General features: G+C 32.1%; 1 protein-coding gene across 1 annotated transcript in view; it reads left to right on the top strand.

Moving 5' to 3' along the window:
* The window catches only part of LOC130443127 (uncharacterized protein CG3556), a 74,585-nt gene that overhangs the window by 38,405 nt on the left and 21,038 nt on the right, over positions 1 to 15,142 (top strand). The window contains exon 2 of the mRNA XM_056777606.1: positions 6,983 to 7,114. Coding sequence (XP_056633584.1) covers positions 7,012 to 7,114 — 103 coding nt within the window. The 5' untranslated portion in view covers positions 6,983 to 7,011. The remainder of the gene's footprint in view (positions 1 to 6,982; positions 7,115 to 15,142) is intronic.

The raw sequence follows: 15,142 nt of genomic DNA on the forward strand, positions 1-15,142 counted from the left end.
TTTATATTCCCATCACAATTGTAATAGATTTATTAAACAGAAAATGAGACACATTTGAAAAACCAACAGAGAAAAATGGTTCACATCAATAGGAACGAGAAAGTTTTTAATAGTAACAAATTACCTCAATAATTTGAGTGAAATTTATAGTTTTAGCTTATAAATTTTAATGAAACTACGAATAATTTAATTGATGTACTACATATTTTTGTAACAACCAAGAAAAGAATAATTTTTTGCGGTTAGAACAAATTTTTATTTTGATATTCATGTTGTAAGTGTTCTATTGATTTTGATAAAAACTAAAATAGGTCGAAACGTCTTTTTTTTACCTATCTTCTTATACTAATTTTCTAGAAACATCAAGAGGATTTATTAAGACGAAAGTTCAACTATTATTATAAATCTATTTCATCTCATTATGAATCGAAATTGGAGGATATTTAGGAAAAAATGCAAATAGGAGTCTCGATTAGACACTTTTAATTATATATTCATTTCAAAAACTATTTCAAAATTCGCAGTATCATCATATACTAAAATAGGCTGAAACGTCATTTTTTATCTATTTTTAAAAATAATTTTCTAGAAAAATCAAGACGATTTATAAAAACAAAAGTTCCTCAAGTACTATAAATCTATTTTATCTCATTATGAATTATTTAGTTTTCTATTGGTTCCTGTTTGAGCTTTTCTAAAATTATCTCATTTCTCGTCCTTTCCATCCTTGTTTTCCCCGCTATTTTCCTTAGTTGCTTCATCGCTGCTGCCACACACTTTCCATCCTCGTTTTCCATAATATTTTCCTTAATTGCTTCATCCCCGCTGCCGCTTTTCTGTATCTTTTTTTTCATTACTAGTTTTACTTCCATATATTAACGTGGGTACAGTAGTCGAGTTGTATAGTTTTGTTTTTATATCTCCTCCTACTTCTTTTTTCCTAAAAAATGTTTGGTACTTTGCTATTAAAATATTTTCAACTGATTTCCTCTTTGTTTCGATTCAATAACCTTCTTCAAATAAGTGGCCTCTCATGATGGATACTGAAAAACATGTTTTTATACTTTTCTGTATTTCACAATGAATATTTTTTAATTTTATTGTCATTTTTGTAATAATATACCACATTCAACATCATGTATTATTCACTAGACACGAACAACGGCTTTCATAACCACCACTCGTGTTTTTTATGACGTTGCGGCATTCAATGCGTGAAACTAACACAAGAGTGAACGAAATTTCAGAATAATCTACAAATCTGCATTCGAGATTCACTCAACTCGATTCATATTTTGGTTCACAGTACAACTGAAATTATCTGCTTAATAGTTTAATTTAGTTAAGTTTTGTCTGTACTAATTCAATATTGACTAGCTTTGTGTTTCCTAGTTATAATATTTTTATATTGATAATTAAAGTAATTGTTTTCTCTTATATTTTATAACAGGTATTAGTTACTATATTGCATACGGGGGTTGTCTGAAAACTAACACAGAAACAAGACATTGCTTTTCCATAATCATTTCTATTTTCACGTCCTCGTCGAATGAAATTTCTTACACACAAGTGAAACTTTGAGGTTAAATCAAGAGCAACCAACCCGAAGTGCAATTCGAGAATGATATCCATGGTGATCACCGAAGTGTGAGAAAGTGCGTTGTCCTAATGATTGATGAATTCTTCAAAGGCAGTCGATGAATTGCAACTTCTCCATCTACCTTATCAAGCAATACTATCCCATTATTGTTCCACCTTTTTTAAAATAGTTTTCCGGCCAATAAAACCTTCTTTTCCTTTTTCGAAGCAAGTTCTGCCTTCGCAATCCACTGTCTTGATTGGGTCGTTTCATGATTATGGTCGTGGATCTAGGTTTCAACTAAGATTATGATTCGATGGAAAAAAATCCGATTCATTTTGCTCAAACCGCATTAAAGAGGCCTAGAAGATGTTCATTCGAATGTAAATAGAGCATACTCAGCACTCAACACGCAGATAGCTTACACATGCATAATACTTCAGTCATTATATGGCAAACGCGTTCTTTCGGGATTCGATAGCTTCTTCTATCTCTCTAGCTTCAATTCAGTACCTTTTGGTGAACTTTTTCGATGATTTCGCTGCTAGTTGTTGCAGTTGCAGACATGTTTAAATAAAGCCGTCCAAAATTTCACGGTCGTAGATAGTGCAGAATCTCCAGGTCTTAGTTCTCTTTCATTTTTGTAAGCGTACTCCTCCCAATAACAAATATTTACTGACTAGATACTATTTTCTAAAATCTCCACAACTACTCACCTATACGATTGCCAAACAGAAACCAAGCCTCCAAAAAGAGTGAAATCCCTCAACAAATGAGCAAATATTTCTTTCACCCCCCTGGTAATTACTAAGTAGTATAATTGAGGCACGTAGTTTTCATAGAGAACTAGAAACATGAAAGTAACACAAGAAATATATCATTTCCACAACGTTGCTTGCTGTTTCAATCTATAAAATGCCTCAGAGTACTTATTGGAATATATACTAGCATCTTTGGGTTGCTTGTAGTTTCAGGATTCAGTTTAAACAGTATATCGAAAATTATCGATTAATTTATCGATAGGTCTGCGCGATTTGCATGGTTTTCTCATAGTCGACATATTAGTGGATAGACTTGTTCTAGTTCCCTATGGCAGCTTCTAGTACAAAATTTTAGGTCTTATGCAATATTACGAATAAAACTTATAGAACTTGTAGAAATGTTGTCGTTTCTTTGAAATTAAGTAGAAGAAAGGCCATTCAACATACAATCGGATTTAATAATCATAATTATGGTATTGTCTCGAGATGATAAAACTATTTACTATCAATTTATTTATATATCATCAATCAAAAACTACCTACGCTTCTGATTTAAGATATTTCGTACAGTTGATGTTGGGATCAAACACTTGATAAATTGTTTTTCATTTTATAAAAAGCACCACACTATTGATTAAACTGTCTCAGATAAAATTCCATTAAAACAAGTGCTTCTTTTATTGCAATCGACTTACCTTTTATTCAGACGTTTCTAGAGAAGAATCGCCCACTTCAGGAAACCTAAGTAACAAATCAGGATCAACAAACTACTATAAAGATAAACCGGGTGTAAATGTCCGAACTTTATCACCAGAAGGATGTAAAATTGTGTCCCTTTGGCATTTCCAATCTTATTTAAGAATCTACAGAATAAAAATGGCGATAACGAGTATACAGTAAGGAAAGAAACAGAATTATAACAATTATTTCATTTTTGAATGAACCTTGGATTAATACAATTAATTTCTATAATTTCTTATTTCTTAGACATTTTGATATATTAATGCATCTAAATGTTCTTGATTTTAGCTCTCTTCTGTTTTAAAACAGATAAAATAAGTCGAAACGTCAATTTTTATCTGTCTATCAAAAATTATTAAAAAAGAACTAATTTTTAAACAAAAGAGACTTAAAATCAATAGTTATTTGGACTGAAAGTGCTACTTTGTTGGACGAGTCTGAATACTGAACAGACAAGTCCAAGAAAGTAGTATTTCATCCGCGGCGTACACAACATTTTTTAGACGACGCATAAGATCCAAAACTTCTTCAATTACAATTACAATTTTGGGGGAAAAATAACTTTCAAAGTTCAAAAATATTATACTCAAATGAAACAACTCTTCAGCTGATCGCATTTACCCACCGTTCTATGTAGAAAAGATCATAACATAATACTACGACCCGATCAATTTCCTGAGTTTCCAAACATTCAGATCATTATCGACGAAGTTTCCGAAAAGTCGAAAGGTGATTTTAAAAACACTAAGCTGTTTTGAAAATGCGATATTTGATTCATTAACATCAATGCTATCAAAAAAAGAAGAACACTTCATTTATCTTGAAGTATTTCACTGATTTGATTTGAGGCCTCATCTTGCCATCTTTTTGGTAGCCTTCCTCGTAATATTTATAACACTTCCAAGAAACTTTTTACCGTAGGGTGTTTCGAGCCTCACGAAAATCATAATATATACAGTCATTTTGAGATTGATTAATTAAATTAATGAAAATCCTTGGAATACTACTAAAATTGTAATTTAATAACTGCTACGCAACTCGAGTTTCTAGCTTCAACTTATTTATACAAAATACGATCCGCTCTTGACTGAAATGTATGAAAACGATTCTCAAAATAACGACGACAGAGATTGTTGTGAATTGAAGATATGTAATCAACAAACTAGATACGTAGACTGTAAATGAGATACTTTAGTAAATATGGAATGAAAATAAACACATACGAAACCATACAGAATAACGTTAAACGATATTGAAAAATCTAAAATATGCAAAATGAAGTCACACCTATTTTTAACGAGGAAATTTAGTAAGTTGGTGTGGAAAAAAAAATTTTGTTTCAAAGGTGAGTTCCAGACTAGAAAATACTTGAAATACTTTATATTATATGTGAGAAATCAAGTGAAACCATGAAGATATCTTTATGACAATAATGCATCTTATGTATTGTACAGCAGAGAGAAATATCATATTTTCAACTTGTTTTTTTTTTCTTCTTTATATTCATATCTCGTTAAATCATCTAATTAAGTGCTGCAGTATTTATATTACATCTTATCCTGTTTTAATTTTTCGTTCGTAATCTCTAGAAGACATTAACAAAGTATAGATATCATTGTTCGAAACTCTTAAACATGATATATTGCAAAACACTTCCACAAATCTTTATCCCCATATTCTACAATCCCCAAGAGAAGCCTGTAGAATCCCTCAGAGAATTATTCAGTTTATCTGGAAAAGAATGAGTTTTTTTACTATTTGAGGATGCTCGAATATATATATCATAAATGAAAGCAAGCTCAACTGGCGTTAACAGAATTCACATGTTTATACAGAGAAAACGTACTTTTCAATTTGATTTCCATATTCTAATAAAATTTGGATACAATTGTAATTAAAAGTTATATAAGATGCTTCTCGCATATTAAATATATAAGTGAATGAGTATTTTGAGATTTTCTTAGTCTCGCTAAAAATCGAGAACAGCTGGATCGATTTGGCTAATTTTGGTCTTGAATTATTTATGGAAGTCCAGAGAAGGTTTAAAAGGTGAATAAATATGAAAATGCTCGGAATTAAATTTAAAAAAAACAATTTTGTTTGACGAATGAATAAATAGAAAATCTCCAAACACGATTCTCCAAATTAATATGAATTGTTGCTAACAATATAAAAAATGCTTCAGTAGATAATACACAAAACAAATATTAAAAAGAAATTATAAATTTAAAGAAAATTCAAATATGTTAGAGATAAGAACAGTAACTTATTTACGGAAAACCGGGATCGCTACAGCCCTCAATGGAATCCCAAGTTGTCGTAGATGATTTTTATGAGGTGGTAGAACACCGGCTGGGTCTTTGTTTGCAACCAAACTCCTACCTAGCAGTTGTAAAACAGCGAGTAGTAGTTATGTCATGTATACAAATTCACTGAAAATTATTTTGGTTTTAACCTATAGTAGGTATTGTAGAAAAAGGACGTTTTAAAATTAAACTTTAGATTTTATCGCACTTTTAGAATGGAGTAGGACGTCGATAACAAATTAATTTGTTTAAAAACTTGATAATTAAACGAAAGTGACTACTGAAGAACAATAAGTAAACAACGGAATAAATATTTGAAGAAAAACTTAAAAGGCCGATTGCAAAATGTATATTGAAGAGAGTATTGAGTAGATCTGGATATTGAATCTTGTGCTTGCGTGGATTAAGTATCTACAGAAAAGAAGTTATCTAGAAACATCAAACTTTTTATCTCCTCGATACCAGACTGAAAAACAAATATACCTACATATACAGTTTCACATAAACAGTACATTTTTTAAAATTAGTATCTTTGGAAGTTATGATGCACTCTCTCACATTCTGATGTGTTTGTCCAGTTACATGACAATTAAGGTGCCCATATTCTATGTTGACCTCAGGGCTGGATTAAGATTTATAAGCCCCGGGGCTAAAATAATGACGGAGCCCCCTTAAGGAATTCGAAAGCCCGGAAAAATTCACAAAATAATATCAATACGTTAGATTTGTGGTATCAACATATCTAAAAATACAGAATGATTTCCAAATGATGGGGCCTTCTTGGACCTGGAGCCCAGGCCTATAGCCCCCCCACCCCCCAAGCCCCTAGCTTAATCCGGCCCTGGTTGACCTCGAATATTATAAGTAAACTAAGCTTCATATTCAACGGCAAACTGAATTTTTGGCTCCTCCTCTAATATATATTAATTAATCTAATTGGAAATATAGAAAAAAAATTTTTGTACACATTTCGGAAGCCAGTGCAACACAAGTGACATCTTTTCTTAGTAATACTCGCTTAATACCGAGAATACTCATCACTCTCTGCTCCACCTCTGCAATCCACATTTTACCCCATTTTTTACGTGTTAAATTCGTTGCTTTACAAATTGTTTGCCAAAATCTTAAAATATTTATCGTTCATTGTAAAATGAATTTTCTTTGAATATAGCCTCATGTTAATTTCATTATCACAAAATCAGAAAATAATCGTTTAGTAATAAATCCACTTGTATTATCATTATTTTTCAAAATAGATCTTATCTGGTAATAGAAATTTATACGAGTACAGTTTAACGGAATGTGACTTTCACTGCAGTGATTATATTGTTAGGTTACGTCATGTTTCTGCTGTCATCTGTCAAAATTTCACATAAATCTGACCCAAAACATATTACATAAATATCCTAAAACTGGTGCATGCTATGAAATTATTTGTAATTGGTTTTCTGCTATGAAAAGTGAACATATTAACACATCCAGGAATACAGTCGACTTCCGATAAAACCACCCTTGTATAATATTAGTCGATAGTCTATTGGGCTGAATTACTACTCCAATAAAAACGTTACTAATAATATATATTTTTGTTGCAGATTTTTTATGGTGCTTTGCTAACAACACAATGGTTTACCTCCCCTTAGTAGTTGGCTTTTCACTGGTTGCTTTTGGATATTCTCAAGATTTAGATCTTCAGCATTCCTCCACATCAAATTACGCATTTAGAGGTAACAGGTTCAGTTACTTGACTTAAATCAAAACGCCATGCACAATTCACAATCCGAATTTTGTCAAATTTTTCCAATTCTAGAAAAATCTAGTTATATTTGGTTTGACAATCACCAAATGTTTCATTTTATTATATCAACTATTCAAAAATTATAAAGTAAGGTTCATATCCATCATACATTCTGAAAAATATACATAAAATTAGTGGTCAGAGAGACGAGACTCGAGACGATACTCGTGGGAGTCTCGTCTCAAATCTCCCTGTAGTGTAGTAGTAGACCAGATAAATACGGCAAATATTAATAAATGATTCTTATTATCGCGAATATTATTGTAACCACAATATTATGGGCTTCCAGGCATCCAAATATTCTAAAAAAAGCCGTGAGCAGCAGAGCTCCATCACGAAAGTCGAATTTTTTGTCGAATGAAGAATTTAACTAATACACAAACAAATCTTTCCATAAAATGAATTTCTTGGAGATGATATCAATTCTCAATCTTATTTCTTTATATGGAAAATTTGCTATTCCTCAATAACTTTTCATTTCACAAGTTAACTCTCTCTCTCGAATGAAAATTCATAATTTCAATATACCTGGTGGTCTCAACCCTCTTGTTCAATTCCAATTGACAACAAAGAAAAAATTGTCATAATGACAAGAAATTTCGTAAATGGGTAAAGTAAAAAAAATCACCCTAGCAACGATCATACTCGTATTATTCATTAAATAGGAGGCGGTCCAGTTCAACAATTACAACGATCAAAATGATTTCGGGCGTTTTGTGCTAGAAGAACTGAAGAAGAAAACTTTGAACTTGAGAAAGACAATTCTTTAGCATCACCTACTTGCATGCGAAGTTCGAACCCTCTAGTTAAACTTTTTATGACCAAAAAATAAGAAAATATAACAAAAATGACCATAAAATGGAGAGGGGTGGAGATGGAAAGTTTCGACTTTAGACAGGAAATCATCTCGCAACTAATTGAACCTACATGTGAAATTTCACTTTTCAGTCGCTTTTCGTTTGACCTGCAGAGGTGAGTAGAGGTCAAAAACCACTTTTTTGCACTGCGATCACTCGAAATATTCATTTGTTTTCAACCAAACTCTAATAACATCAATTAGCCGCCAAAAAAGCCATGTATGCTAATTTTGAACCAAATCGGACCGATAGCAATTGCTCGAGAGACGAAAATAAGAATTGTAACTTAAACAGATATACAGATATATATATATATATATATATATATATATATATATATATATATATATATATAAACTACAGACATTCGAAAAACCATCATAATCATGTTCAGGAGGTTTCAAAACATGGGAAAAATGATGTGCCCCCCATTTTTCTTCTATCATGCCTACCGCAATAGTCTAATTTTTCCTTGAAAAATTCGACTAAAAACAAATTGGATTTATACCGTTGTCTTAATTTTGGATCCTCGTTATAAATTACAAACACTTGACGCTACCAATTGGGATAGAGAATTGATGAAAACCAGCCTATAAAAAATTTTTTAAATGTAAAATTTGAAGGTGGAAAATCAAAAACAACAGAGACATAGAGAAATTGAAGCTGAAACAATATTCCGACCAGATTTTGTTCGAAATTTTTGAACTGTCTCCCCCAACTTTCATTATTTTTTAAATATTGTTCAATAATGAAGACATAGAATACATTTTTAAAGTAAATTAATGTGAGTAATATCGCCGTAATACTCACAAAATTACTCTCCCATAGTTAAAATATAAATAACACTCACAAGATCTAAGTAGCATTTTTTTGAAATTATAATGTGTAAATACTTGATTTGAGCTGAATAACTTCCATTCCTTCCATTACATACTAAAATTATTCAACATTTCTCACAGTTTCATATAAAGCGTAATGTGCATTGAAAGCGATTGATATACAGTGATTGGTTATGACTTTAGTTATTCATACACATGCCTTGAATAAAGGAGAAATAAATATATATAAGTAAAGTCAGTTTCTTCTTCTTCTTCTTCTTCTTCAACGTATTGTACACCTGTAGTTTCCAACTTGTCATCCTTAAGATGTTGATGTCCATGAATCCATCCATCTTTTTGGAGGTCTTCCTAAAGGTCGTCGTGTCCTTGGTTTACCTCTTGCGAACTTTGCTAATCTTTCTCTGGTCATCCTGTCCACGTATTCGTTCCAAGCTCTTCTATGGTTACGTCCCCATCTAACTATGTCTTCAACCTCACATTCGTGTCTTATGTCTGTGTTTCTCTTTCTGTCTCTTAGTGTGTACCCGCATATGTTTCTGAATATTTTCATTTCTGTTGTTCGAATGATGTTCTTAGTTCTTTTGATGTCCGCTCTTGTTTCCATGGCATATGTCAACAACGCAGGCTTTGTATATTTTAATTTTTGCCCTTTTGTTCTTACTGGTATTATTCCAGATAATGTACCGGAGTGCGCCTGATATTCGGCTAGCTTTTCTTTGCTTGTCCTTTTACTTCATTTATTCTGTTCTGGTCTGCGCTGATTTGTGTGCCTACGTAGTCAAATAACATTACCTGTTCTATGGTTTTATTTTCTAGGGCGAGTTTGCACCTCATTGGCTCTTTAGAGATGACAAGGGTTTTAGTTTTTGCGGTGGGTGGATATTTGCATATGAAAGGTTTTAGCTTTTCCGTAGAATGAATATAGGAGATGCCGTAAGTCGTCTTCGCTCTCTGCCACAATTACAGCATCATCGGCATAACAGATTATTTTTATTGCGCCCGTTGTAAGTGAATATCCTCTTGCTGTATTCTTGACATGATTTATTATTTCGTCCGTTATTAGATTGAACAGTTGCGGGCTTAAGAAGTCTGCCTGTCGGATATCCGTTGGTGATACGGGCTTGCAGTATTCTACAGCTTTTTCAACTACTTGTCTGATTGTGACGATGGCATCTATGGTTGATCGATATCTCCTAAATCCTTGTTGTTCTTCCGATGTGTTAACGTGTTCATTTATTGTTGTTTCAATGATTTTTGTAAAAAGCTTCACGGTTGTGTTTAGAAGGATTATACCTCTATAGTTCTCTGGAGATTTCCTGTCCCCTTTCTTGAATATAGGAATGGTTATGCTCTTTTTCCATTCGTTAGGAACTTCTCTGTTTGATAGTATTCTGTTGAAAAGCTTTGTAAGTTCTACCATTATTTGTTGCCCTCCGTATTTCAATAACTCATTTGGTATATTATCTAATCCAGGTGCTTTCCTGTTTTTGATATTTTGTGTGTGTTCTATCTTCTTCTAATATTTCGAGGAGTTCATTGTTTTCTTCATCTTCTTCATTGTTTTCTTCGTTTCCCTCCTCTTCGGGAGCACCTGCGTGCAGTTGTTCGAAATAGGTTTTCCAGTTGAAACAGTTATTATGAACATCAACAAGTATTCTTCCTCCTATTATGGCGCAGATGAACCGTTCCAGCACGATACAAAGATAATATTACCTAAACAACTATTTTTATTATTAATTTATTTGTTACTTGCCTTATGTGACAGTTTTTACAGTTTATTTATTACAAAAATTCTTTAAACTATTATACTAAATGATTACGTGATTCATACAAATTATTTTTTTTGTAATATAATCATAATTTGAAAATCTGTGCCTTACAACCATTTCAGTTTATCTGTTACTCAATATAATATTAAGTCAACTTAACTTTTAATCTCTGAGTAATAGAATAATCTATACTCAACCTGATACCGCGCGAATGGTACAAAATAACAAAAAAAATTGAAGCTCACGATAATATTTTGATATAAATTGGACGATTCATCCTATATTAGTTTTGCAAGTATCATGAAACTTTATTGCCCTGCCGCATTTATGAATAAACTATGGTCTCGTTAAAAATAGTTGACGCAATTTTTTCATGATAATATACCATCTGCTTTATGATAATGGGCCAAGTTTGCGTTATTCGTTGACGTGCCCATATATTTCACAGAAAAGTTTTAAAACGCCATAAACTCAACATAAGTTAACTTCTTAAACTTTTTCTCGCTCGGTATTTTTACCTTATTTGCGAAATATTCTGAGTAGGTAATTACCAGATGCTAATTTTTATGCCAAACATTAAATAACGAGTTTTTTGTTTTGTATTCGCGTACCTGAAACTTCGGCAATTTTTCATGCTGCATCATAATTAAACTCTCAGAAATAACACTTCGCCAACTCATAAAACTTTCAAATACGTTCATTCATTAACAGTCAGGTGTCAGTCATGAGGAAAGAGTACTTCCACTCTTTTAAACTTCGCCGCAAAATTAAAGCTTTTTTCCGAAAATAAAAAAAACAAAAAAAGCTCATAATTAGACTAACGTGATTACTGTATTATAGTGTTCAAATGTATCTTACAAATGATCAACTAGAGACTTTTATCATTATCGTTCAGATATAAAATACTTACTGCCCATTAATTTGTAAGAAATACACAAATAATGCTATATTCTCCCTCCTAAATAATGTCTACTGTAGCTTAAACAGCTATCACTCCATTGCAACAACTTTTTGTTATTTATTCTAAGGCTTTCGATTGTGTTAATCATAATATTTTAATTAAAAAATTGCACCCCTATGGTTTCAGGAGAACACCTCTCGCATGGCTTATGTCAAACAAACAGAAACCAGCTTGTAAGGGTTCATAGAACAATGTCATCTTGCAACCCAATAGAATGTGGAGTGCCTCAGGGCTCAGTACTAGGCCCTTTTTTTTTCTTCTGTTTATCAACGACATCGCCTATCTAGACATCAGTGGGAAACTATGTCTTCGTGCAGACTATACTCATTTCTCCTGGAGCAACCCTGATCTCACGGCATAGGACTATATCTAGTCACCTAATCACCCTTAAATCATGGTCCGATCCTAATCTTCTATGTCTCAACGTTTTTAAAACTGAAGTTATATCATATAGAAATACATTGCAGCCTTTTTTATTAAATAAAACCACTATTGACGTCGTTGGATCTGTAAAATTCTTTGGGCTTGTTGTGGACAATTCCTTGAGTTACATATTACCACCGTATTTGAAAAATTAAGTTCCTTCTGATTTGCGGAAAAATCAGCTTACAAAAAACTTACCTCCTTAACAGTTCATTATGCCCTAATTACGTCGCATCTCCGATGTGCCCTTCCCTTCTGTGGTACGTGAGGTGCGACTAGATTTGGGCGGCTCACTACAGGTACTTCTTTGAAAGATTAAAAATTCTTATTCATCTTTGAATCCATTTGACTAATTCGTAAGCACGTTTCTCCAATTTCACACGGCTATCCACTTAGGAACGCGGAGCACGACCTTTACTACCTATCCACGTTCAGAATTAGTTAAAGACTCAATATTTCACAATACAAAAAAAATGCACAATCACTTGTCAATTGAAATCAAATCTTTTACCGCATTTCGCAATAATTTGAGGGCATACTTACTGGAAAGTGCCCTCTACTCTGTAAACGACTTCTAATAATAATAATTAATTCCGGGCATGCTGCAACCTGGTTTAATTTTGCTATGACTTATATACTAATTATCACCTATAATTTTGTTAATCATCGTGATTTTCTTCTTTATATTGAAATTTTATTTTATTTGTATCATTATTTAGTTATTTTTATGTTTGTTTTTCAGTTTTCAGAAGCTTTTCTTCACAAATTGTAACAATGTTTTGATAAAGCATTTCTCTCTTTCACTCTCAATGTTCTATGTGTTATGGATGAGAAAAAAACTTCTTGAAAGTTTCTCTGATTGCACAATTATTCATTTCACCTTATCTTTCGGTTAGTTTGGATAGCAGTTTATTTAGACCTCTAGGTGGATTCTATAAACCTCTTATTTTCTGAATAAAATTGTGTAAGTGTTCAATAAAACAAATACTTTGTTTTGTCCAATCAATAGTATAGAATTTTTGTGATAATTAGCTGAAATTTTTTGCATTGTTACATCTCTCTAGAAAATCTATACACTTAGGACGATCATCATTATACAGACAGATTCGTAATTATTCCATTCACAATTTCTTTAATTTCAATACTCTTGGGAAAACTGAAGTCATTTCTACGAATGTTATTGTTTGTATAGTAGTTAATTTTACCTCAATTATTTATTTGTATTCATAAATCAAACTCTGTACCACTGGAAGCCATGAAATCATATCAAAAACGATAATTGTATTATGGAAAACTTGAGGAATTGATAGCAGAACACAGAACCGTATTTGTAGTAGAAGATGTTATTTCATTTACCCCAAACCCTACTAATCCTAATGACAACAATGTGGAATATAGTAGAATTAAACAAGGGAGAGCTTGTCCCAAATTGAAAATCAGATAGCCAAGCAGTATTTCCCTTAACACTTTTTATGGTATTATTTAATGTTATTTTTTAGGCTTAATTTGAAGAAAAATGTTATATTCAGTGAGTAGCTTAATTTCTAGGCATCACGCTGTTTAAATATCATTAAGAAGCATTTGAAAACATAAGGTATTTCAATAAACATGATACGTCGGCCTTTCTACTCCTGCGGTTGTCAGGTGTATCTGGAAAGTCTTCTCTATCCTTTTCCATCTAGTATTTTCCGTTTTACTCTATTTCATTTCATTCTTAACTTTCTAATTTCATGTTTTTCTTGGTTTTCCTTATTATTTGTTTTCAACTGCTCTTGTTTTGTATACTTGTCTAACCATTTTGTTTTCTTCCATTCTTGTAACATGTTCAAACCATCTTAGCTGTGCTTCTATTCTAGTTTCTAGATTTTTCCTCTATGTGTTTATCCTGCCCAATCTCGTTTTTCCTTCTATCTTTATCAGATATCTCATTTCCGTGCTATCTAGGTTTCTGCCCCTAAACTGAGTATAGGAGTGACCACTTTTTAGAAAATTTGTGTTTTTATTTCTATCTTTCTCTTTATTTGCCAGCAAAGTATTTTTAATACGTTCAAAGAGTTTTTCTGCTAGCTCTGTTTTCTTCTTTATTTCCTCTTCGACTCTTCCATCTTCCGTTATTTCTGAGCCTAGGTATTTAAAGCTATTCACTTGTTCCACTTTTATATTGTTGCTTATAGTCAGTATCTTTATTTTCTTCTCATTTATATCCATGTTGAGATTTTAATATTTAAGTTTTCGTTTACAGTTCTTTGGTCGTTAGCGATTAGTACTAAATCATCAACATATGCTATTTCCGACACTTTGACCTCTTTCCTATTCCAATGTCTCAACTTGTACTATGTTGCTTATGTTTTGGCTTCTTTCAAACTCTCATGCATCCTGCTATATTCTTATACAGTCCTTTGAATCCGATTATTGTTATCTCGTCTACTCCTATCTCATTGAAAGCCTTTTGTTGATCTATGAAGCAAAGATGCGTCTCTCCTGATTTCCTTAGGTTGGGTTTTTTGTCTTATTAGTGAGTTCGCATCTATTACCCCTTTGTTTGGTCTGAAGCCGTATATCGTGTCTTCTAACTTATCTTCAATGACTTTTCTCGGCGTTTTTACCATAAGCTTTTATCATAATTCTCTAAAATGGAGACATAAATACTCGTAATAACATTCCATAAATAGCTTTCACACCGTAAGTTACAAAAAAGTGAAAACCCTCATAAATAAAATTCCAATAAATTTATTGTTCAAAAATTTGGACAATTGTACCGCATCATACCGTGTATTTTTCATGAAACTTTTGGAATATATGAAATTAATATCAATTTCCTTTTGTTATGAACACGCAATAATCAACATTTTTTATTCCATTAATACCAAGTTTTTCTCGTTATCTTGTTTACCGATGAATTGAAAGTTACGGATATAGAAAACTGAATAATGTTAATATTAAATTGATATTTTGTACTGGGTAGTGCAAAAAACGAAAGCATATCCACAGAAACGAAAGATCGTATCATTCATTTTCAGAATTTTTAGTTCTAAAATATAAAAATTAATGAATGAATGGAAATTTGAGTGAAAAAAAATTACAAGCATAACTTCATTATCCCTTTAT

The sequence above is a fragment of the Diorhabda sublineata genome, chromosome 4 (genome assembly GCF_026230105.1).
Source record: "Diorhabda sublineata isolate icDioSubl1.1 chromosome 4, icDioSubl1.1, whole genome shotgun sequence".
NCBI classification, from domain to species: domain Eukaryota; kingdom Metazoa; phylum Arthropoda; class Insecta; order Coleoptera; family Chrysomelidae; genus Diorhabda; species Diorhabda sublineata.